We start from the raw sequence: 25928 nt of genomic DNA on the forward strand, positions 1-25928 counted from the left end.
GCATGTGTGTGTATGAGCACACCAGGGCCTGGTGCCTCTGCAAATGATCGCCAGATTAGAATGCCAGATGCTTATGGCACCTTTTTACATTTGGCTTCCACAGACAGCTTGGCAATTGAACCCAGACTTGCACTTACAGACAAGTGCCTTTAACTGTTAAGCCATCTTTCCAGCCCCACCCCATTAAACAATTTCTTTTAGAACTCAAATCAGCAACTCAAATGGCAGTTTTTAAAGTCAGAGAGTCCACAATCCAAGCTATTATGTTTTTGTACAAGCAAAACTTAGTATTCACAGTAAAAGGACTGCAACTTAAAACATACAATAGTTTTTAATCTGAGCTGACTTTTTTCAGGCAGCAATAGTTGGTGTGAATGTCTTGATAGCATTTACAGTGCAAAGAGATGTGGTGTGCTAAGAAACAAGTTTGCAGTGAATTCATGCAATTCCGCATGCATGAGCACTGCCAGAAATACCTCCGATTCATTGCTTGTTTGATTTTGAATTTTTGGTTATTGTGCAATCAGAAACCTTTTACTGCTGCAAGCCCTTCTGTGATTGGTTTGGATTATCAAATTGATTGGATCTAGAATCACTGTAGGGGACAAATTTCTAAGCATGTCTGTGAGGGCATTTCTAAATTAGGTTAATTGAGATGGGAAGACCCACCTAACTGTAGATGGCACCATCATCCTATGGGCTAAGGTCCTAGACTGAATAAAAAGAAAGCAAGCTAAGCACCAGTAATCATCAATCTCTGCTTCCTGACTGGGAATTGAATGATGTGACCAACTGATTCATGCTCCTGCCACCATGCCTTTCCTCCCATCTTCCCATTTACATGAATGTATCTTTTGTAGTTTTCTGGTTTTGGAAGGAATATGATAAAACAGAATAGATAGCAATTGACTAAGAATTGCCCCTGTCCCAGCAAAAAGAAAAATCTTTTAGATCAAAATTTGTTTCTTCTAAAAGTACTATCTGCCCTGATGTATTAACTAACATAGGACAGGCCAGAAACACAGAGGTTGCTCTGACAAAAGGTACTGTGGTGAGGGACAGACAGAAGGGGCAGTAAGCTTCCTTTGAAAATAAAGGATAGACCTTTGATGGAATAGATTTCAGAGCTGTGGCATTCTCTGAAGGCGGCCCTGAACAGAGACTACAATAACTTCACCCATTCAACATATAACAAAGGCTAACCATGTGCCAAAGGTTGGTCTAAGTGCTGTAAACAGATGAGCAACGTTAGTTAGACATGGGGGTAGAAGAAATTTATTTATTTTTCTTGGATTTGCAAGCAGAGAGAGAAGAGAGACACAGAATGGGCACGCCAGGACCTCCAGCCTCTGCAAACAAACCCCACATGCATGTGCCTCTTTGTGCTTCTGGTTTTATGTGGGTACTGGAGAATCAAACTTGGGTCATTAGCCTTTGCAGGCAACCACCTTAACTGCTAACCCTTCTCTCCAGCCTGGCTTGGTGTTTTGTTTTTATTTTATTTATTTTTTGTTAATTTTTATTTATTTATTTGAGAGTGACAGAGAGAAGGAGAAAGAGAATGAATGGGCACACCAGAGCTTCCAGCCACTGCAAACGAACTCCAGACGCATGCGCCCCTTTGTGTATCTGGCTAAAATGGGCCCTGGGGAATCAAGCCTCGAACCAGGGTCCTTAGGCTTCATAGGCAAACACTTAACTGCTAAGCCCTCTCTCCAGCCCCCTTTTTAAAAAATTATTTATTTGCAAGGGGAGAGAGAGAATATGAATGGGTGCACCAGGGCCTCTTGCTGCTGCAAATGAACTCCAGATGCTGTGCCACTTTGTATATCTAGCTTGAATTGGGTACTGGAGAATTAATCTCAGGTTGTCAAGCTTTGCAAGCACGTGTCTTAACCACTGAGCAATCTCTCTAGGCTTGTTTTTTGTTTTGTCTTGGCATGTTGTCTTAAAGTTTGTGAACTAAGCTGATCCTTGTGCTAAGCCTTCCCCAGATCTAGGACTGTAGTTTGTATTCCCACATCCACTTGGAGTAGGAGAATTTTAGATAAAAGTTGCTTTGGGGAAAGCCTGAGTAAGAAGGTAACGTTTGAGCAAACACCTTAATGTAGAAGAGTTGGCTGTGCCTAAGATTTTTTGCACACAGGAGCATTGCTGGGAAGTGCTCCTGGTATTCACACCTGTGGAGAACTGAGAAGTGGGGTAGATAGAGGAGATGGTGAACTGTAATGTAAGCACAGAAAGAACCATCAGTAACACTTCAGGGATGTGCTAAATCCAAATCTTCATATTCCCATTTATGTACATAGTCAGTGGATGGAAGCTATCCTGAAAACAGGGCCTGACTTAGCTGAGGACAGCTCCTACCCAAACAAGCATCTGGGAGCTGTCATAGAATGCCAACTCCATAACTAGAGGAGACCCGGGATGGATTCCATGGAATATACAACCCACCTGATGGAGATGTAGGATGTGCTGTGTGAGGGGAAGCACATTCCAGGCAAAATTTGCCTGGTGGGTATACAGAGTAGTAAGGATGTTATTATGATCTGAACAATGGCAAGGGCAGAGAGGTAAAGCTAGAAAGGGAACAGTGGGCTGCCTGTGAACACCTGATAGGCTGCTAGAGCTTTGATTCTCACAGCCTCAGAGGTTGGAGATGATTTGATTTGCTGAGGAGGTACACTGAGATTAAACTGGGCATGGGAGTATTGCCCCAAGGAGACATTAAAAGACGTCTATTCACACCAGATAGGGTACTGACAGAAATCATTCCGTACAAGTACAGTTTGGTAAACCAGTGAGTTTATTTGGATTAGTTACAGGAGCTTGGTTCTCAATTCATGAAAGCTACATCACTGGAGTCCCACCCTCAGTCAACCTTCTACCTCCTATATACTGTAGCACCTCACATTTCCCAAGAGCACATGCAAATAGGAAGCAAGAGGGCATGGTAGACATAATTTCAGATGAAGGTCTAATGACTACCACGCTCCCCTCTTCTGTAATTACTTTTTCCATGGTTGTTGCTTGTTTCTTTGCCATTACTTTGGGCCAAGGTATTTCGCAGGTTACCATACTAGTCTCTGCTCCAAAATGGTTTATCCTCAGAGGCAATAATTATACCACAACAGTAGACAAAGGAGATAGCTTGGATACCGTAACAAGGCTGTCACAATGATCCAGGTATATTTGGATGAGGTGACTGGTCTTGATGGTGACAAACATGTTTTGTGTAGATGTGTATTTGTATACAAAGGCTGTGTTCCTAAGCGAGAATCATACTCTAGACCAATGAGCTGAGGCTATGTTCCTAATCAAAATCCAAAATGCTTCCAAAATTCAAACCTTTGGGTGACAACATGATGTCATAAGTAGAAAGTTGTGTATATCATAAAATGTGTGAGTGAGTTTGAGGTTACTCTGAGATTACATAGTTAATTCCAGGTCAGCCTGGGCTAGAATAAGCCATACCTTGGGGAAAAAAAAGGGGGGGGTGTTCTTTATTGTAGACCTCTTAACCCTACTTAAAATAAAAAAGCAGGCTGGAGAGATGGCTTAGCAGTTAAGGCACTTGCCTATGAAGCCTTAGCATGTGTCTGAAGTTCATTTTCAAGCTGGAGGCCCTGGTGTGCCTATATTCTCATTCCCCCCACCTCTTTTTCTCTCCTTCAAATAAATAAGTAATTTTAAGAAGTAAAAGACAAATTTACCAGGTATGGTGGCATGCCTTTAATCCCAGCACTAGGGAGGCAGAGCTAGAAGGCTCACTGTGAGTTTCAGACCAGCCTGAGACTACTTACTTAATGAATGCCATGTCAGCCTGGGCTAGAGTGAGACCCTATCTTACACCCCTTCAAAAAAAAAAGACAAAGTTAATAAAAGTGCAGCTGTAAGAGGGTATAATTTAGAAAGACTTAGGAACTTTGGGAAGAAATCTGTGTGTGTGTCTAGAAGGACAGCCTTAAGAGATTCCAGTGGAGGGCTGGAGAGAGGGTTCAGCAGTTAAGAGCACTTCTGTGCAAGTATGAGGTCTTTCTTGCCTAGTAGATAGTCATCTGTAGGCATTACCTACATGCAAGTCATACTAGTGTGCTTAGGTGATAAGTTTCTCCTGAGGGGTTGTATATACATATTGTCACCTGCACAGGAAAAAAAAAATAGTTTTAGCTGAGCATGGTGTTGCAGATCTTTAATCCCAGCACTTGGGGGGCAGAGCTAGGAGGATCATGATGAGTTCAAGGCCACCATGAGACTACATGGTAAATTCCAGGTCAGCCTGGACTAGAGTGAGGCCCTACCTTGAAATTTTTTTTTAAGTTTTATTTTTAGAGAGATTGCAAGAGAGACATAGAGAATTGGTACACTAAGACCTCAGCCACTATAGTCGAACTCCAGATTCTTGTGCCACCTAGTGAGCATGTGTGACCTTGTGCTTGTCTTGCCTTTGTGCATCTGGCTCACATTGGATCTGGAGAATAGAACATGGGTCCTTAGGCTTTGCAGGCAAGCTCCTTAACTGCTAAGCCATTTCTCCAGCCCCCAAAATATTTTTAAGTCAGTTTTATTATGATTAGACACTGTTGTTTTGCTATTTGTTATCTTTATATGTTAATATGCATACTTATATATACTGTCAATATCAAAAGTAGGTCTTAAGCACATCTTAAATATTTATTTTTTGTTTTATTTAATTAATTTATTTATTTGAGAGAGAGAGAGAGAGCACGCGTGCATGCAGGGGCCTATAGCCATTGCAAATAAACTCCAGATGCCTATACCACCTTGGGCATCTAGTTTTATATGGGTACTGAGGAGTCAAAGCTGGGTCCTTTGGCTTTGCAGGCAAGTTAAGCCACCTCTCCAGCCTAAGTATTTGTTTCTTATTAAGTTGAAATCATAGATTAACAGGTACTTGTGTGAAATACAGAGACATCCTTTGTGCATTGTGTCCAGTGTCTCTTATTAACATTTTGGGAAACTAACATGCTATTTACATTACATTATTACATTAGATTGCTATAAGTTTGATGACTGAGACTACATAGTGATTTCCGGGTCAGCCTCGGCTATCATGAGAGTATACCTCTAAGTAAATAAATAGTGGAGGGCTAGGAGATGGCTCAGCATTTAAAGGCACCTGCTTGCAAAGACTGCAGGCTCAGGTTCAGTTCCCCAGCCACTCACATAAAGCCGGACAGGCATTTGTTTGAAGTGGCAAGAGACTATGGCATATCTCCCCACCACACACACACACACACACACCCATAGCATAGTTTATGTGGAAGTAAGAGGATAACTTCAAAAGGTACACTTTTTTTTTTTTTTTTTTTTTTTGAGATAGGGTCTCACTCTAGCCCAGTCTAACCTGGAACTCATTCTGACCTCTAACTCCTGGCAGTCCCCCTACTTCAGCCTGGGATTGAGATTAAAGGCTTGAGCCACCACCTGACTATGCTACTACCTTTTTCAAAGGAGGTTCTCTTCACCACTGTCTACACCAGCCTGTGTGGCCCACAACCTTCCAGGATTCTCCTGTCTCCACTTCCCATCTCATCATATGCACACTAGGGTTACAGATAGTGTTACACCCAGCTTCTTCATAGGTGCTGGGGATCTGAACTCTGGCCCTCCCACTTGCATGGCAGGCACTTTATCCACTGAACCATCTTCCCAACACTGCCAGAGATTTTGTTTTGTTTTTTGGATTTACAAGGTAGTGTCTTGCTGTAGTCCTGGCTGACTTGGAATTCACTATGTAGTCTTAGGGTGGCCTGGAATTCACTGCTATCCTCCTAGCTCTGCCTCCCAAATTATGGGTTAAAGGTGTGTGCCACCACACCCAGCAGATTTTTTTAAAAATATTTATTTATTTATGCATTTATTTGAGAGAGGGAGAAAAGTAGAGAATGGGCATGCTAGGGTCTCTAGCAACTGCAGACAAACTCCAGACGCATGCACCACCTTGTGCATCTGGCTTACGTGGATACTGGGGAATCGAACCTGGGTTCTTAGACTTTGCAGGCAAGTGCCTTAACCACTAAGCCATCTCTCCAGCCTTGCTAGAGATAATTATTTCATGAGAGAAAATGTAAGGAAAGAAAATTGGCACACCTGGGCCTCAGTCACTGCAGACAAACTCTAGACACGTCCATCACCTTGTGTATATGCACCGTCTTGTATGTGTCTTCTTGTGCATCTAGCTTACACGATTTTTGGAGAATTGAACCTGAGACCTTAGGCTTCATAAGCAAGTGCTTTAACCACTAAGCCCCAGAGGCCCCAGAGGTTTTTTTTTTTTTTTTTTTTTTTTTTCTTATTCCAATCCAAAGGGGTGCATTACCTCTGAGAGGAGAGGGCTGACTGTTATCAGCTAAGTTCTTTAGCTTCTCTGGCCAGTTGTGTTGGTATAAATTCATGCATTTGGGATTCTTTCTCTCCAGAAATGTTTTCCTTGGTATCAAAGAAGAAATGACTACCAGACCTCTTGGAACTATAATACCAGCTTCCTGTTCCTTGTCAGATTGGAAGCATTTGTACTGCTCCTGTCAGATCAGAAAACACTTCATAGTAGGCCATGGCTGAGTTTAGCAGCTCTGTGGAGGTGGTGTCAGTAGGATGCTTGTGAGGCCTTAGGAGGGGTGACCTGGAAGTAAAGCCTTGGAGGAATGGCCTCTGGTGGGTGAGCAAGACTGTTCTGATTTGGGTTGACCCAAATAGTAGAGTGCATGATATGCTAGAGACTAGAGAGAATGTGTTAATATATATTTTGTCTATGTCTCTATACAAAGAAGGCCAGAATTTGGAGGTAGTTGAGAATTTATTATTACCCTGCTATTTCACAGGAATAATTCTCTAACTAGCAACCTATAAGATCCTTTTCCTTAGCAAAAGGTTGAGTGCTTTCCTGGGCCTGAAAGGCCTAGAGCTTTAGGGAGGTGGGGAGCCAGTGCTTTGCTGGTAGCTTTGTGCAGGTTTACTACCATGTTTAATTTAACCTGCTGTGTGTCACTCAAAAAGGAAACAAGGTGTCAGTTAAGCCGATCATACTTTTCACCAAAGTGTATCCTGGTCTGAGAAATGTGATAACATGAAATGGATGCATCTTAGAGCATTTTGATCTGTCTCACAAATGTCCTCACTGCTTTTGCAGATTAGGAAACTGGTGTTGGAGAAATAAAATAATTTAAGCAAGGGTATATAGCTGATAGTAGGCAGGGCTGATGAGTTAATCCAGGGAGGTTAGTACTAAAATCAAAACTTGTTTCCAGCCCTTATTTCCATTTTCTTTTGGAGCCTTGAATACCCCTAATATTGCACATAACAATTGTGAAATATATATAAATATAAATCTGTCCTTGGCATTACCTGCTTCAAAGTTACCTTTAGAGTAAGGTCTGAGCTCTGGATGGGGTTCTTATCAGGCCCAGGCTCTGGGCCTTCTGCCTGAAATCCACCCCCACTCTTCTGGTTGACTTGCCCTCAATTTCTGGGACTCCAATCAGTTATTTTCGCAGGAAGCTTCAGGCTAGGTTAGGTGATTTTCTACTATAGAGTTGTCTTAACATTGATCATCCTACCATCTAGATTGGCCAGGGCTATGATACCATGTATATCTTTGTGTCTAGTACATTGTAGATATTCATAAAAGTGAACAGGGTAAGAAAATATCCTGGTGAGCTTACAAATGTGTATTCTGAATGACATAGGCTATAACTGGTTCCTGTATAGCCAGAGTATAGTTAAAGTGGCTTGTGACAAGTAGGTGATTCTGAGTGCTTCCTGAGAAGGCCAATATAATATAAGGTCTCTCAGACTTAGAGAATTGAAAAATCACCTCTCCCAACTGTCTCTCAGAACATATGCTCCATCATATAGAACTTTTATTTGGTTAAAATGGCCAGTGCTCACTTCAATTTGGCTGAAGCAGAAGTGTATGAATTGGCCTTTTGGGTCATCTCTTACATAACATACTACCCCAAACCTTACTGACTTAAAACAATGATTTGATTTTTCTGTTTTTTTTTTGTTTGTTTGTTTCTTATGGTAGGGTCTCAAGTCTAGCTCAGGCTGACCTGGAATTCACTGCATAGTCTCAGGGTACCCTTGAACTTGAGGATCCTCCTACCTCTGCCTCCCAAGGGCTGGGATTAAAGGCATGCACCACCATGCCCATTTGTTTTGGTTTATTGAGGTAGTGTTCCACTCTAGTCCAGGCTAATGTGAGATTCACTATGTAACTATGTAGTCTCAGGGTGGCCTTGAATTCACAGAAATCCTCCTCCCTCTGCCTCCTAAGTACTGGGATTAAAGGTGTGCACCACCATGCCCTGCTTAAAACAACAATGATTTTTATGATTTGCTCATGAGTCCCTTCTGTGTGGACAACTGAGGCCTTTTCAAAACATGCTGTTCTCAGGGTTGTTAGGCTTCTCTTGAGAAATGGATTTCTTCAGACAGCAAAAGTAAGAACTTGGTATAACTACGCACACACTCATGCTCTGTCCTGCTCTCCCTCCAGTCAGTGGCGTCCCTATGCTCACAGCAGTATCACTTAGCTGGGCAGCACCCCACAGAATTCAAAGCCTCAGGCTTTGGAGCTTAACGCTGAGTTCTACCAGCTGCTGTGTGGCTCTGGGAAAAGGTGTCTAAACTTCTTTGTGTGCCTCAAATTCCTCCTCTTCTTGTGCAAAAATGTGAACATCAGAACTGTCTATCACAGAAGATGGTATAAGATTTAGAAAATGTCTGGGTTGAGCCTCCTCTAGAGTTTGAAGTGCAGATTATGTTTTTTTGTTTGTTTTTTAAGATTTTGTCACAATTTATTTTATGCTTAAATAATTGGCTTAGGTCCAGTGTCTTTTTTTCCCCCCATATATATGTCATTAGCTCTAGGTGTCAGTGAGTGCTGATTTTATGTGAATAACAAATTAATGAATCTCACCAAAACCCAATGAGTGGGTCTCCAGATAATGTTTTTTAAAGAAATATTTTTACTTACATGAGAGAGAGCAAAAGAAGCAGAGAGTTGAGTATGGGCACACCAGGGCCTTCTGACACTGTAAACAAACTTTGGACACAAATACATTTTGTGCATCTGGCTTTACATAGGTACTAGGGAATCAAACTCAGGCCATTAGGCTTTGAAACTTTGCAAGCAAGCCCACTGAGCCATCTCTCCGGCTGCCAGATTATGTATTCAAGAGTGTGTTCTGTGCTGGAGAGGTTGATTGTAGCACTGGAAAGACAGCTTGGCTCTGGTTGTCTGGAAGGCACCTCCAGAGCCTGGCTGATAGCAACCCCAGGAAGGCCCCAGTCACTGTAACTGCTGCTATCCTTATAATACTTGGAGAAGTCTTCTCTTTTCAGTGCCACAGGACTCGGTGCTAATTTGTCACTGTCCAGTGGATCTGGTATGACTTAGAGCCAACAGCATCTACATGGCTCAAGGCTGGGCCAACAGCCCAGATGACCTACTGGTTTCCTTTTATTTTTTAATTAACTTATTTATTAATTTATCTTTAATTTTATTTTTATTTAAGAGGGGGAAGGAGAGAGACAAAGAGAGGGAAAGAGACATAGCATAGGTGCGCTGGCCTTTAGCCACTACAAATAAACTCCAGACGCATGTGCCCCCATGTGCATTTGGCTTACATGGGACCTAGAGAATTGAACTGGGGTCCTTAGGCTTCACAGGCAAGTGCTTTAACCACTAAGCCATCTCTCCAGCCCTTTTGGGGGGGGAGTGTTGACATTTATGTATTTTAGATGAGTAAATGTGTACACCAAGGCCTTTTGCCACTGCAAATGAACTCCAGATGTATGAACCACTTTGTGCATCTGAGGACACTAGGGAATTAAACTGGGCTGAGAGGGTTTGCAAGTAACCACTGAGCCATCTCTCCAAGCTTCTTTTTTTATTTTATTTATTAATTTTTTTTTTTATTTTTGAGGTAGAGTCTCTGCTCTAGCCCAGGCTGGCCTGTAATTCACTATGTATTTTCTCAGGGTTGCCTCAAACCCACAGCAATCTTCCTTCCTTTGCCTCCTGAGTGCTGGGGTTAAAGGCATGTGCCATTGTGCCTGGTTGTCAAACTTCTTGAAGCTTCCTTATGAAGGACTCCTGTTATCCTGGTAGGCAGTAGCTACTGTCTTGGAACCCCTTCCCTCCCATTCCTTCAGCCTGTGGGCACGTGTTGTCCCGAAGAAGGCCATGAACCTGAGGACACAGACAGAAAGCACCAAGTGAAGCACTCCTGCTCCTTCCCTATGTACTCTTAGGACCCATCTTCTTTTACTCCACTGTAGCTTTCTGGATTCTTTTCTTAAAGAATAGGACAAAACTAATTAGGACTTTGGAAGAAGACTGACTTGCGGGCCCTTTTACCTTCTACACCTTAGTGCACCCACTGCTGGGTCTCTTCCTTCAAGCTGTCTAGAGTGTGAGCTGTATGGAAGCTTATCTCTCACACCTCAGAGTAAAAGCTCAAGAGCAGATGAGAGTTAAGTCTGCCATGTGTGTGAAAGGGTTGTGAAAGTGCTGCATGTGTTCCAGAAGGACAGTTCGTAGCTGCTTGTCTAAACTTGATCCATTTCCATGAAACTCTAGCTCTTGAGGATGGGCCTGGACATCACTGAGGTGACTTAGGTACCAGGCAGGTGCTGTTGGGATGATGACAGGGCCCTGCTAAAGACAGAACATGTAAAGTGATTTCCAAACTCTCCAAGGGTTTCTAGTGGTTCCCTGAGATAAGAATAAGGTGCTTATATTCAGCTATTATACACAGCTATTCTCCTCACTATCACATAACTGCTCAGAAGAAAAGTATATTTCCCTTATCTTGTGGAAGCTCATGTTTAATTTGATTGCACAAATGGTCTCTGGAATATGTGGCAACGGGGAGCCACTTAGGACTCATGTTGGGCATTGTCCTTAGACACCACACTGGTAGAACTTGACAGATCTCAGACATCATATGCTTCTACCTCACATGTGCTTGTCATGGAATTCTAGAGCTGATGGTTCTCATCCCAGTGTTCATACTGACTCCTTTTGGGTAACAGAGACAGTACATCCTTAATTAAGTGATGCTTACCAATAGCACATTGTTTGCAACAGCAGTTGCTGATGTACAGTTCACTGTCACACATCTGTCACTCACCAGGCATTGTGCTTGATATTGAGAATGTAGTGATCAACTTAGCAGCAATAAATATGCCACCTGCAGCTTTTATACCCTTTGCCTTGGGAACAGACCAGAAGCTGGACAAATGCACACAAGGCACTGGATTACTTTCACAAACTATGTGGTTACAGTCTCTTTGCCTTGTCTGATCCTGGTCCATTTCACCAGCCATAGATTTATCATGAAGGCTTTGGCCCAAAGTGAGTCCTTTGTAGCTTCTGAAGGCAAGTGCCTTAACCGTTGAGCTCTCTCTCCAGTCCCCTTTACAGCTTCTGAGAACCAGCCTTTTTCCTTTCCCCTCAAGTGCTAACCATCTGGGGGAAAAAAAAAAAAAAAAAGATGGGAATGGTAACACACTCCTTTAATCTCAGCACTTGGGAAGCTGAGGTAGAAAGATTGCTGTGAGTTCAAGGACAGCTTGAGACCACATAGTGAATTCCAGGTCAGCCTGGGCTAGAGCAAGACCATACCTTGAAAAACAACCCCCCCCCCGGAAAAAAAAACCTGAACATCCAATTTATTTATTTATTCACTCATTTGTTTAGGCTTTTTGTTGTTATTGTTTTTTGAGGTAGGGTCTCATTCTAGCCCAGGCTGACCTGGCATTCACTGTGTAGTCTCAGGGTGGCCTCGAACTCACAGTGGTCCTCCTACCTCTGCCTCCCCAGTGCTGGGATTAAAGGTGTGCGCCACCACGCCCAGCTCTGGGTTTTTTTGTTTTGTTTTGTTTTGTTTTTTTTTGAGATAGGATTTCACTCTAGCCCAAGCTTACTTGAATTCACTTCTGTAGCCCCAGGTTGTCCTTAAATTCACACTGATTCTCTTACCTCTGCCTTCCCAGTGCTGGGATTAAAGGTGTGTGCCACTAAGCCTAGCTTGAACATCCAATTTTTTTTTTTATTTTTTTAATGTGCTTTCTTTTGGAGGAAGGGGCACGCAAGAGCCTCTAGCCACTGCAAATGAGCTTTAAATGCGTGCACCACCTTGTGTATCTGGCTTATGTGGGTAGTGGTGTATCAAACTCAGGTCCTTAGGCTTCACAAGCAGTCACCTCAACTGTTAAGCCATCTCTCTAGCCCTTCAAATTTATTTTCTAGAATGAGCACAGCAGGGCCTCCAGCCACTGCACACACTAGACACATGCACCACCTTGTGCATCTGTCTTTACGTGAGTACTGGTAATTGAACCTGGGTCCTTTGGCTTTGCAGACAAGCGCTTTAACCACTAAACCATCTCTCTAGCCCCATGAACATCCAATTTAACACTGAGTATACACTGTGACAGGCGTTCAGCCAGAAGAAATGCTTTGAAGGCAGAATTTCTGTGTATTTTAATGTAGTTTAGACTTACAGGAGGACTTCAGGAAAGCAAAATCCTCACAAGGGAAGGGAGGGCCCTATGCTCTAGCCAGTCATGTGCTGACCCATGTGATAGGGATATGCCTGCAGGTATGTATGTGGGCTCCCTTCACAAGTAGAAGTAACTCATACTTTTTTTAATTTTATTTTATTTATTTATTTATTTGAGAGCAACAGACACAGAGAGAAAGACAGATAGAGGGAGAGAGAGAGAATGGGCGTGCCAGGGCTTCCAGCCTCTGCAAACAAACTCCAGATGCGTGCGCCCCCTTGTGCATCTGGCTAACGTGGGACCTGGGGAACCGAGCCTCGAACCGGGGTCCTTAGGCTTCACAGGCAAGCGCTTAACCACTAAGCCATCTCTCCAGCCCTGTAACTCATACTTTTATTGCAGACATCTCATAGCCTTTACCTGTGTCCCAAGGAAGCAGCAGGCAAGTAAAGAAGTGCTGTGAGCTGTCTTTCTTTTTGGTTTTTTGAATAGGGTCTTGCTGTAGCTCAGAATGACCTGGAATTCGCTATGTGGTCTCAGGGTGGCCGCCTTAAACTCATGGTGATCCTTCTCCTGAGAGCTGGATTAAAGGTGTGTGCCACCACACCTGGCTGAGCTGTCATTCTTGTTGATGGCATGCTTTGTCCCACTAGTTACATATATATTTATATAGATCTCTAATGCTGCATGAAGAATTTCCCAGCAGTTTAGATCAATTGAAACTGTTAGCTCTCTCCACTCTTACTCACAAGTACTGTAACCTGTTATTTGTTCTAATTGCAACAATCAGAAATAATACTTGGGGAATCAGTATTTGAAATTTTTGAATTTGTTGATCTCCAGTAAATAAAAGCCAAGTTAAGTATGTGTTTCTTTTTTTGTTTCCAGGCAAACCAATTTTTTCAGTTGATATTCACCCTGATGGGACCAAGTTTGCAACTGGAGGACAAGGTATGTGTGTGGAGTGAACATCGCCACCCTGCTGTCCTGCTTTGGGTCATCTGGGAAGCATAATGACAATGCTATGGGCGTTCTTTCCTTCTCCTTAACCCAAATTCCTTTGTCCAGAAAATGAGCCTAATAATTATAAGATTTAGGAGTTTAACCATCCCCCACCTTTTCAGATGAGAAAAACACTGAGAGTCCTTGCCTATGAAGGAAAGTGAAAGAAAACTTGTTGGTTTATAATGTGAATATAACTTGGTTTAAAATGTACAATTTAAACAGATTAAATTAAGACTTTTTTTATTTTCTGAAGCTAAATATGGTGACACACTCTTGTAATCCCAGCACTAGGAAGGCCAAGGTAGAAGGATCATGAGTTTGAGCTCAGTCAGGACTATAAAGAGAAACCCTGTTTCATAAAACACCCACCCTCTGTTTTGTTTTGGGCTGTAGGATGACCTGTGTAAGTATGATAATAGGCTTACTATTCTCATTGCTATGTATTGAGTTAAAGTTCAAATGAATTTGCACTGCCATACTCAGGCTTTACTAGATGTGGAAAGTGGCAGCAAGCCCCCAGACAAAAATGTCCAGACCCAGAGGCAAGGACTCTCAGTGTTTTCCTCATCTGAAAAGGTGGGGGATGGTTAAACTCCTAAGTCTTAAAATTATTAGGCCCATTTTCTGGAGAAAGGAATTTGGGTTAAAGAGAAAGAAAGAATGCTTATAGCATTATTACTGTGTTTCATTCTGTATCTATTGCAATATTGAAATAACATGGTTCAGTTTAGAAAAACAAAGTCAAAGACAGACATAGCTGCACATGACTATAACTCCACCACTGACTGGGGTGAAACAGGAGGATTGCTAGAGCTTACTGATCAGCCAATCTAATTGAAAAATGTTGAGCTTCAAGTTCAGTAGACACCCTGTCTAGGAAATAACAAGGAAGAGCTATAGAGGACACCTGACACCCTTCTCAGCCTTTCGCATGTGTACACAGGAGGTGCATGTATCTGCACACACATGTGTTACAAATACAACACACACACACCACATATTATACAGATACTACACACAAACCCAAAATAAAAAAGAACTAATTTCTGGATGTGGTAGTGCATGCCTTTAGTCCCAGCATTAAGGAGGCTGAGGTGGGAGGATCACTGTGACTGTGAGTTCGACACCCACCGGGGCTACAGAGTAAACTTTCAGGTCAATCTGTGCTAGAGTGAGACCTTGCCTAAAAAAAAAAAAAGAGCCATGTATGGTTGCTTTAATCCCAGAACACGGTAGGAGGATCGTTGTGGGTTTGAGGCCACCCTGAGATTACAAAGTAAATTCCAGGTCAGCCTGAGCTAGAGTGAGATCCTACCTTGGGAAAAAAACAGGGGCTGGAGAGATGGCTTAGCAGTTAAGGTGCATGCCTGCAAAGCCTAAGGACCAAGGTTCAATTCTCCAGGTCCCACATAGAACACATGGTGGCTCATGCATCTGGAGTTCAGTTGCAGTGTCTAGAGGCCCTGGTGCACCCATTCTTACTTTCTTTCTCTGTCTCAAATAAATAAAAATCTTTAAAATTAAAATGCTGGTGTGGTGGTGCATGCCTTTAATTCCAGCACTCTTCCTACCATCTTCCTACCTCTGCCTCCCAAGTGCTGGGATTAAAGGCATGTGCCACCACACCCAGCTTGTTTTTTCTTAAGTCATTTTTATTAGTTATAGTGATGGGAAACAAAAAGATAAGTCATTGGTAAAATGCCCAGATATATTTTTCAGTAGACCTGTGAATCAGCTTATGATTAATAGGAATCCTAAATCCCCCTTATTTTGGTGTCCCATTTAAAAGTGACTGCAAAGGGCATTTAAGAAATTAAGCTCTTTTTCTATATTCAGGAGATACAAATTTGAGAATTTGTTGTTGTTGTTGTTGTTTTGTTTGTTTGTTTTACAAATTTGAGTCTTAGCATCATTCAATTCTGGAAATAGCCATGAAATCCAGGCAGTGTCTTGAAGGGAAGGGAAATTCCTAGGTGTATATTCACAGACCTGACTGTGGCCCAAGACATTGATTTTCTTTCCTCATGAGTTTGCAAAGAAGAAGTCTGGGTCCTGGACAAGGATGAGGACCTTCTAGACAACTAAAGACCAGACAAGGGCTCCATCTCCTAATTGCTAGTCTAGAGATCTGCTCATGAAGTCAGGTTAGCTTTATATACTATTAAATCCTCCTCTCTTTTTCTGTTTTGTTTTGGGGAACTTTGTATGTTTGTTTGAGACAAGGCCCCTAGCCCAAACTGACCTGGAATTCATTTATGTAGCCCAGGCTTGGCTCAAATTCAGCAGTGATCCTCCGACTTCATTCTCCCAAGTGTAGCTAAGATTACAGGTATAATCTGCCGTGCCCAGTTTAAATCCACTTTCTTATTTATGGATCATTGTTTTTCCTCATGTTTCATGTCTTAGTAATTACACACCAGTATGCTTAGATCTAGTCAGTTATGATTTATAGAAGCACAATGAACACTTCTTACAGTTAATGTTGCTTACCAATATCAAATTTGCACTCCATTCACCTGGGGCTGTCTCTTGTTTCTTCATTTTAGGGCAGGATTCTGGGAAGGTTGTGATCTGGAATATGTCTCCAGTCCTCCAGGAGGATGACGAGAAGGATGAAAATATTCCCAAGATGCTTTGCCAGATGGACAATCACTTAGGTATTACAGAGTGGCCCTTTGCAGGCTTTGCGTGTTGGCAGAGTGCCCAAGGTTAGCACATGTGTTTGTAATTAGAAAGATAAGGCCCCGTGCGGTGGTAACTCCCCTCGGCCTGCTGTCTGAAGGCACAGATGTTGGCTGCACACCTGGGTGAGTTATTCGGCAGAAGACTCGGCCCGCCCACAGAACCATCTTTGGACAGTCTGCAGGTACCTCTGGTGATTTCCTGCTCATGAGTCGTTACTGCCTGATTCCATGGGGCTTTGGGACCAGTGACCTGAACACAGTAGGGTTCTGGGGAAGGGTACATAAGAGGCAACTCATCAAAGTGTCTCAGATTGGTATTGTTTCACTCAGAGGCTCTTCCCAGACACTTTTTTTTTCCTCTGCCAAGACTAGGCTATTGGCCAGTGACATGGTTATCTTTCCTTCTTAATGCCTTAGTGTCCCATTAATAGTTACCAGCATTTTGATATCAGCCCCTTTCTCTGTTTTCTTGATTTCCCAACATGATATTTAGTCCTTGGACCTAGAGCATAAGTTACTCAAATGCCATATATTGGCTTTGTCCTTATTAGTGCTATTGTATTTCATATCTCCCAAAGACTAAGCTGTGTATGCTACTAGAGGATCTGATCTGGCAGAAGTTTAGGAGGATTTCTGCTGCCTCGCTACAGAATCAATCAATCTGCTCTGCTGGCAAAGTTGGAAAGTCCAAATGTGAAAGGGCTCTGATAAGTGGGGCTAAGTTAAAACTTTATGTTCTACCCAGCTGCCTTCTTGAAAGTTCTAGAAAAGGCATCTTGGCTTTTCTAGTACATGCTTTATTTTGAAAATAATCCCTATTCAGAAATAGATTTTGTCATTGGACAGTCCTTATGAAGTAATGAGATTTATCACTTAATGGGAATAAGCCTCCCTTTGTCTGTACTAATGATTCTCAGAATATGCATATTTCCCCTTCCAAACTTTTCTGGTAATTTGTTATAGCACAAGGAGGTCAGTGCTTAATGGAATTGTTTCTCTGGGACTCTTACACAGTATGTGTCTTAAATAGATTTCATAAGGTTGGGTTTATTTTATTTTATTTTATTTTATTTTATTTTATTTTATTTTATTTTATTTTATTTTTTGGAAGGAGAGTGGGAGTTTATTGAAAAGAAAGTTCAACGTAGATTTTACCATGGAGGTTAACATAAAGAGAGGCCCTCAGGAAGAACGAGGCATACCTGAGAGCATGGGTATGGGTTTCTCAAAGAGTTCTCAGATTAGAGAGCTTTATGTATCCTCCACATCCTGCCAAAGTCTACAGAATGCAAATGGGCTTGACTATTGGATTTTCATCACCCTATTTTTTTTTTCTTCCCAGCATGTGTGAACTGTGTGCGGTGGTCAAACAGTGGGATGTATTTAGCTTCTGGGGGAGATGACAAACTAATTATGGTGTGGAAGCGGGCTACGTAAGCATCATTTTCCTTTCTTCACATTTAATTTTTAGAAGCTTCTTTGCTGGTCTTTATCAAACTCGCTTTTCCCATCCTGGCACTGAAGTCCTCAGAATTCGAACTTCATAGCAGGAAATACACATAGGGCAGGAGTAGATGAGGTATGATTAGGGATTGAAGGGTTTCCAACCTGCCTGCTGGCTTGGTCAGTTTCCCCCTTATAGGGACCCAAGGGTTCTAGCTAAGAAGGAAGAGTTTATCCCCTGTAGGTATTGACATTGTGGGCTTGATTTGGTTGTTCTCTAAAAGAAATTTCACATGGAGCCCTCATAGAGAAAATAAAAAAATAAGCCAGGCGTGGTGGCGTCCACCTTTAATCTTAGCACTCAGGAAGCAAGGATTGCCATGAGTTCGAGGCCAGCCTGAGACTACATAGTGAATTCCAGGTCAGCCCGGGCCAGAGCAAGACCCTGCTTCAAAAAAAAAAGCTAAAAGTCAAGATGATCTGATGGGATCAGAGGCTGGAGATCCAGAAGCTACCTTCTTTTATACTCACTTCATTCTGTTGGCAGATTTCACTAATGACAGGCCCCCTTTGTACCCGAAAAGAGCTAAGCATTACATGAAGGAAAAAAAATTTTTTTACCCCCTGACCAGGATTTCAGAGTGGGTCCTAGGACTGTGTCCCACATAAGCATTCCATGTGACAGGACCACCAGACCTGACATCATTGTTTATCCAATATGGCTCTATAGCCATAGCTTTGAGAGCAGAGGTTTGCTTTCTCTTTGGGCCCGTACAACGGCCTCACAAGCTCTGTGGCTTGTGCAGAGCTTTACAAAAACCAAGGGTGTTCACAGAGATTGTGAGCATTGGTGATGCCTACCTTCATGTGTCTGAGGCTCCTGTGGCTTCTCTGCCTTGGGCAGTAAGGCGAAGGCATTTAATTTGTTATGACAGGACTTTAAAATACTGATTTTTGAGCCAGGCATAGAGGCATGCACCTATATTACCAACTAGTCAGCAGGGACTGCCTTGAACTCAGGAGTCTGAGACTATCCTGGATAAATACACTGATCAAGTTGATATTCTACTTTAAATAGACAACATTAATAACCTCTTTTTGCACAATCTGAAAAAGTAAAAAATGCAAAAGAAAAAAAAAATCTCTTTCCAATCCCACCACCTAAATAAAGCCACCCTTAGCTTTCTTTCATGTGTATAGTATCTGTGTCACATGTATTTTTTGCTTTGCATAAGTAGAGTCATATTATATATGATGTCCTGTGGCCTGCTTCTTTCATTTAGTCTGTTATGAACATTTTCCTGTGCAAGATTTAAAATTGCTGCCAAGCATTTCATCAAGTGCATGAGTACTTTACCTGTTACCTTTTGTCCAACATCCTGGTGCTTTTAGCCATCATCTGGTTTTGCTTTTACTGTCTGCCATGAAAAACTGTACAGAGCTCAGAGCACCGCATGAGTGTCTGTCTCATTCCTCTTTCACACAGGTACATCGGGCCTAGCACTGTGTTTGGCTCCAGTGGTAAGCTTGCTAATGTGGAACAGTGGCGATGTGTCTCTATCCTCCGTAGTCACTCGGGCGGTGAGTGTAAACAACAACAAAAAAGGAACTAGGGTGCTAGAGAAACGGCTTAGCAGTGAAGACATTTGCCTGCAAAGCCAAATGACTCAGGTTCAATTCCCCAAGATCCACATAAGCCATATGCATAAGGTTGTACATGTGTCTGAAGTTCATTTGCAGCAGTTGGAGGCCCTAGTGCTCCCATTCTCTCTCTTTCTATCTGCTCCTCCCCTCAAATAAAAAAAAATAAAATATTAAATAAATTTTTAAAAATACTTTCAGTGCTGGAGAGATGGCTTAATGGTTAAAGTACTTGCCTGCAAAGCCAAAGGACCCAGATTCGATTCCCCAGGACCCACATAAGCCAGATGCACAAGGAGGCACACTCATCTGGAGCTCGTGTGCAGCAGCTGGACGCCCTGGCATGCCTATTCTCTCACTGTCTGCATCTTTCTCTCTCTGTCAAATAAATAAATTAAATAATTTAAAAAATACTTTTAAAAAAGGAACTGAGGAGATGGTGCTGTGGTTAAGGCCTTCTACCAAAGCCTTTAAAAAAAAAAAAGAAGAAGAAGAAGAAGCTAGGCGTGGTGGTGCACGCCTTTAATCCCAGCACTCGGGAGGCAAGGGTAGGAGGATTGCCGTGAGTTCGAGGCCACCCTGAGAATGCAGAGTGAATTCCAGGTCAGCCTGAGCTAGAGTGAGACCCTACCTTGAAAAAAAAAAAAGGAGAGAAGATAGAAGGAAGGAGCCTTAATGTGGTGATTGGTTCTGCCCAAAACTCATTAGAGAAGTAATGCATCTGCTAGCATCTACAGGTGCAGTGCAGGGTAGAAGTATGGTCTAAGTGACCTCATTCAGTGCTCAGAAGATTCTGAAGAAGGCCCAGTCAGGATTGGAGAAACAAGTTAACATACTGAGGAGCAGGCCGGAAGCCACAGACCATAAAAGTGACAGGTTCTTATACATGGGTGTCCACATGGACCATGAGCTTTCAATCATGCCCTTGACTGCTTTTCTATAAAAGAGTGGGGCACTGTGGTCAATTCAGTGTTTGAAAAATCATATCCACTGAAAAATTTTAGTAAGGAATTTTTTAGATTGGCTAAAAAAATAAAGAAGTTATGATGGTCCCAGATCAAGTATCTTCAGACTCAAGAACCCCAGGGTTGACTGGCTCCACCTACAGACAAGTTGATGCTGAATGCCCACAATTACCCAAATGCAGGTCAGGTAAGAGATCTCACCACATGCCCTCTGTATTGTTACAGATGTGATGGATGTAGCATGGTCTCCTCATGACGCCTGGCTAGCCTCATGTAGTGTGGATAACACTGTCGTCATTTGGAATGCTGTGAAATTCCCAGGTCTGTAGTCTCCTGCTGGTCAGAAACAGACACAGACTGCTGCCAGCTGCACTGCCTGTCCATGTATAGAGCAGGGTGATGTGGTGGGAAGGGGCATCTTCCTACTCTAGTGACAGTATGGGATATGTGTCTTGTCAGTGCCCCAGTTCTTTTTTCCTTTTTCAGTTAATTTTACTAAAGGTTTAAGAGGTTTATACAAAAGAAAAATTATAGCTGAGTACTAGCACAAGGGTCCCACAGATCATGAGGGTGGTGTATGGACAACTGACATTGAGATTGATGTTGATCCTCCCACACATGCTGCATACACTTCCTGCCACTGGGCTCTGGCCTCAGCTCAGTTGCCATCTCTGTGAAACCTTTGAGCAGATGTGCACTATTACAAACCTTGTTTTGCAGATTTCTCTTCACTCTTTTTGTATTTAAAGTCGCAAGAAATTGTGTGGTCTGGTATGTTACAGTTTATGACTAGTAAAATACTTCTCATATTCCCACTTGGTATCTGGAGTATGTCTTCCTCATAGGCTAAAATGCTTCATCCATGGGTTGTATCCATTTTGGAAGCCCTCACTATCATATAGGTATGGAAAGGGCAGTTTTACAGATTGGTATAGTATTTATACATCTTCATGAGGTGCACTTATACATGTCTCTGTCTTCATAGTGACACAAATGACTCACCCAAAAGACCTCTGAGTGCTGGGCCTCTGCCTCTTGGAACTGTCAGTGAGTCCATGTCAGAGTGCTCAAGGCCCAGTCCAGGTTGTTACATACATCTGTCTGCCTGCTGCAAATAAGACATGGCATCAGAATTAGCTCTGACTCTAGCTTATGTCCCCTTGTTACCTACCTCTTTGGGGCCTGTGTCAGCAATGGGAAAGGGAAATCCACTAGTGCCAGCCTCTGATAGAGCTACTTCTTCATGTTGCTTTTGCCTTGGTGGAGGTGAAATGGGAATCTTCAGGTTGTGCCCAGGGTTGGGGGTTGACCAAGAAAGACTACTCAAGTTCCCTCCCTTTGGATGCACTGCAGCTCATGTTTTCTATACACTGTCATTATTTTTTTTGCTAGGTAATACCTGCTCATGATTCATCTTTCTCCCTCCCCCCCCCCCCCACAGAAATTCTTGCTACTCTAAGAGGTCATTCTGGCTTGGTGAAAGGGTTGACTTGGGACCCTGTTGGTAAATACATTGCCTCTCAAGCGGATGATCGCAGCCTGAAAGTATGGAGGACACTGGACTGGCAGTTAGAGACCAGCATCACTAAGCCTTTTGATGAGGTAACTAGGGATAGCCCAGAGATTGGCTCCAATTACTGCCTTACCTCATTTATACAGAGTGGGAGCTGGCCATGGTCTACATGTGGGTGCATGTAGAGTCTGGGGGCCCACAAATGTTCTTTGGAGTAGAACTCTAGTTCTAAGAGTTAGATGGTAAAAAGTTTTTCCTTTAAAAAAAAAATTATTTGAGAGAGACAAATAGAATGAGAGAATGGGTGTGCCAGGGCCTCCAGCCACTGCACATGAACTCCAAAAGCATGTGCCATGATGTGCATCTGGATTATGGGGTTATTGGGGAATTTTACCTGGTTCCTTAGGTTCTGTAGGCAAATGCCTTAATCACTAAGCCATCTCTCCAGCCCCAAGTTTTTCTTTCTGAGGTGTTCAATGTCCAACTTTTTTTTAAAATTTTTTTATTTATTTGTTTGAGAGAGACAGACACAGAGAGAAAGATAGATAGAGGGGGAGAGAGAGAATGGGCGCGCCAGGGCTTCCAGCCTCTGCTAATGAACTCCAGACACGTGCGCCCCCTTGTGCATCTGGCTAACGTGGGACCTGGGGAACCGAGCCTCGAACCGGCGTCCTTAGGCTTCACAGGCAAGCGCTTAACTGCTAAGCCATCTCTCCAGCCCCAATGTCCAACTTTTAATGAAAAAGATAATAGATTTTAAGGCTGAAGAGAAACTCAGAGTTGTCCCTATAGCATTGTGGACCTAGCTTAAAGGTAATACTTTTTCTTATTCTGGAGAGTTGACATTGAGCTACCCTTTAGAGCTACCCTGGGGAATCGAACCTGGGTTAGTGGAGGAGCTGCATGGAGGAGACCCTTTGTTAGATTACTGGATGTGCTTTTGCGTATTGAAGGCACTGTTGATACCTGACCTGTTTTTCAGGTAGAGTTAGTATAGTTTACAAAACCTGTGGAGATCAGACTGCAGTAGTGCCTGTAGCATTTTATTTTCTCTTCATTTATTTGAGTTCTAGTTTCATATGAAATCATAAAGATGACTGTTACTTATTAGACATCTATTAAGTATCTTCTATATGCAAAGCAGTACTGAGTGCAAGAAATTAAAAGTGGATTGCAGTGGAGTCACTCCCTTTGATATTTGTTGCCCTGTGGAAAAGACACATTCATGTGAGTTGTAAGCATCGTGAGAGTGGAGTCCAGAGTACAGTAACAGCCTGGGAGTGGGGCTGCATCAAGGAAGGCTTCTTGGATCACAGGACACAGGAGTAAAGATTTTCTGGAAGAACGAGCATTTGCCCACTTGTCAGGGCCAGCTATAGAAAGACAATGAAAATCAGTGTATTCAGTTCTCTCCAATCAACACCAGTAACTTGGCTAGGTCTAGGAGTAAAGCCAGATTTAACCTTACTTCACCCTACTCTTCTTGCCCATAGCCACCTAGTACAGGTGATATGGTTGTCACACCTGCTGGAGTTCCTCAAGACTTTGACTGCCAGCTATATAGTTCCTGTGATCTCTGTTCCTGGCTGTATGCAGGAGAGTCAGTGCCAGTACTCTTTGGCCTCTGTACTCTGCCTGAGGATGTGGAGGTGCTTCTGCTTCACTCAGGCCCTGCTCTATCCAGGCCTGCTCTGGGAATCATGAAATAAAATCTTTAAAAAAAAACTTTTGAGACAGGCATGGCGGTGCACGCCTCTAATCCCAGCACTCCGGATGCAGAGGTAGGAGGATCACTGTGAGTTTAAGGCCACCCTGAGACTACCGAGTGAATTCCAGGTCAGCTTGGGCTAAAGTGAGACCCTACTTTGAAACCCCTCCCCCACCAAAAAAAAAAACAATTTTCATTTATTATTTGAGAGAGGAAGAAGCAGAGAGACAGAGAAAATGAATGGGTGCACCAGGGCCACCCATTGTCATTGTAATGGGTGGTCACTGTAAATGAACTCCATACACATGTGCCACCTTGTACATCTGGTTTACACAAGTCCTGGGGAATTGAACCGGGTCTTTAGACTTCACAGGCAAGCACCTTAACCACTAAGCCATCTCTCCAGCCCATGAAATACAATTTTAATTAACCCTGGTCTTGAAGGCTACCCAGACTAACATTGAATGTAGCTTTGGACACATATCATCTAACTTACCAGGTGAAATCCTGTGATTTCAGGCCAGTTCTGGACTTGTACCTTTTTATAATGCCTTACAATTTTTAAGGACTATACAAACCTCTTCCCCTATTGCAGCCAGGTTCGCATTGCTGGTAGAAATTATCCAACCAAGAGCAGCTTGTGGGAAAAAGAGGTTTATTTTAGCTTACAGGCTTGAGGGGAAGCTCAGGAAAACGATGGCATGAGTAGAAGTGGACATCACCCCCCTGGCCCACAAGAGTGGACAACAGGAATAGGAGAGTGTGCCAGACACTGGCTATAACACTCATAAGCCCACTTACAATAATACACTCCCTCCAGGAGGCATTAATTCCCAAATCTCCATCAGCTGGGAACCTAGCATTCAGAACACCTAAGTTTATGGGGGACACCTGAATCAAACCATCGCATCCCCTTTGCAGGTGTCCTCACTATTTAGGTGAGGGGACAGCCTCAATGGAGTGGGTTGTGTATTACTGTCACCTGCTGTGTTACAGACGGATCCCTGCTCAGCTGTCAGGTGTCAACAGGTGTTCTTCTGTAGCATTTCTTGAAGATGCTCTATAGATGATCTGAAGGATTGGCCTTCCTGCAGATCCCTCAGGGCATACACTTCTGTTCTGGTGGTCTGTCTTCTGTCATGTGGGGAGGTGGAGGCTGTCATTTGTAAATCACAATTCAAAGCTTTGACTACAAAGTTGCCTTGAGCTCCTTTCAAGTGCTGTGTTTCTTTCAGTGTGGAGGGACAACCCATGTGCTCCGGCTTAGCTGGTCACCTGATGGCCATTACCTGGTATCTGCCCATGCCATGAACAACTCTGGCCCTACTGCCCAGATCATCGAACGAGAGGGCTGGAAAACGAACATGGACTTTGTGGGGCACCGGAAAGCTGTGACAGTCGTGGTGAGTATGCCTCACCTCAGAAGTCCCAGCAGCCATCAGGACCATCCAAGAAGTTTACTGTAAGGATCTTCATGTGTCTTTAGACCCTGGGGAGCACTGAGCTCATGTTTTATTTTAAACACTCATGTTTTATTTTAAAGGTATTTTTACAAAACAATATATATGTAAGGTGGGTTTTTTTGTTTTGTTTTTGTTTTTTGAGGCAAGCTCAACACACTGCCTTTTTTTTTTTTTTTTAATGAGAGGGAGTGAAGTGGGGGTCAGAGAAGGAGAGGATTGGTGTGCCAGGGCCTCCAGACAGTATAATTAAACTCCAGATGCATGCACCACCTTGTACACATAAGCAACCTGTGTGCTTGTGTCACCTTATGTGTTTGGCTTACAGGGTACCTGAGAATCAAACATGAGTCCTCAGGTTTCACAGGCAAGCACCTTAACCACTAAGCCATCTCTCCAGCCCAAAGTTTTTGTTTTTGATAAACTTGAAATGATGAATATTCAAGATCAGTCTTGGTTAGGAACATAGCTTTGTACTAGCCTTTTATATACTTTTACATACTTAAATCTCCCCAGAGGTGATCTCTCATCCAGTTACAGTGAACAGAGTGATCTGGGCACCCATGGAGTAATGTGCTTGTCCCTGTGCCCAATAGTGGTGTTGTAGCTGACAGCCTGTCACTGTGCATCACTGGCATGTCTATCTGGTCTGTATTGCTGTTGGGGTACTATAGCTTGAGCCCAGGGCTTTGTGTGACCTACCACTTTAAAGCTCAGACCTGAGCTGCACGTGGTGGCATATACCTTTAATCCAACCACTTGGATGGCAGTGGTAAGAGATCACCATGAGTTCGAGGCCACTCTGAGACTACATAGTGAATTTCAGGTCAGCCTGAACTAGAGTGAAACCCTACCTTGAATAAACAAAACAAAACGAACAAACGAAAAAGCCCAGACCTGGTCATGAGGTGGAAGGTAAAGAGGGACTAGAGACCTATTGCTTATCTTTCTTTCTTTTTTTTTGTCGAGGGA

General features: G+C 42.9%; 1 protein-coding gene across 2 annotated transcripts in view; it reads left to right on the top strand.

Moving 5' to 3' along the window:
- Positions 1 to 25928, top strand: part of LOC101600196 (protein HIRA) — an 80984-nt gene that overhangs the window by 5363 nt on the left and 49693 nt on the right. The window contains exons 2-8 of one of the 2 annotated variants that reach the window (XM_004670771.2): positions 13426 to 13488; positions 16089 to 16199; positions 17569 to 17659; positions 19156 to 19250; positions 20501 to 20596; positions 21717 to 21877; positions 24732 to 24899. In XM_004670771.2, coding sequence (XP_004670828.1) covers positions 13426 to 13488; positions 16089 to 16199; positions 17569 to 17659; positions 19156 to 19250; positions 20501 to 20596; positions 21717 to 21877; positions 24732 to 24899 — 785 coding nt within the window. Of the gene's footprint in view, positions 1 to 13425; positions 13489 to 16088; positions 16200 to 16274; positions 16409 to 17568; positions 17660 to 19155; positions 19251 to 20500; positions 20597 to 21716; positions 21878 to 24731; positions 24900 to 25928 lie in introns of those variants that run through there. The other variant, XM_045132524.1, reaches the window with a different exon arrangement.

This window comes from Jaculus jaculus, chromosome 13 (genome assembly GCF_020740685.1).
Source record: "Jaculus jaculus isolate mJacJac1 chromosome 13, mJacJac1.mat.Y.cur, whole genome shotgun sequence".
NCBI lineage: Eukaryota > Metazoa > Chordata > Mammalia > Rodentia > Dipodidae > Jaculus > Jaculus jaculus.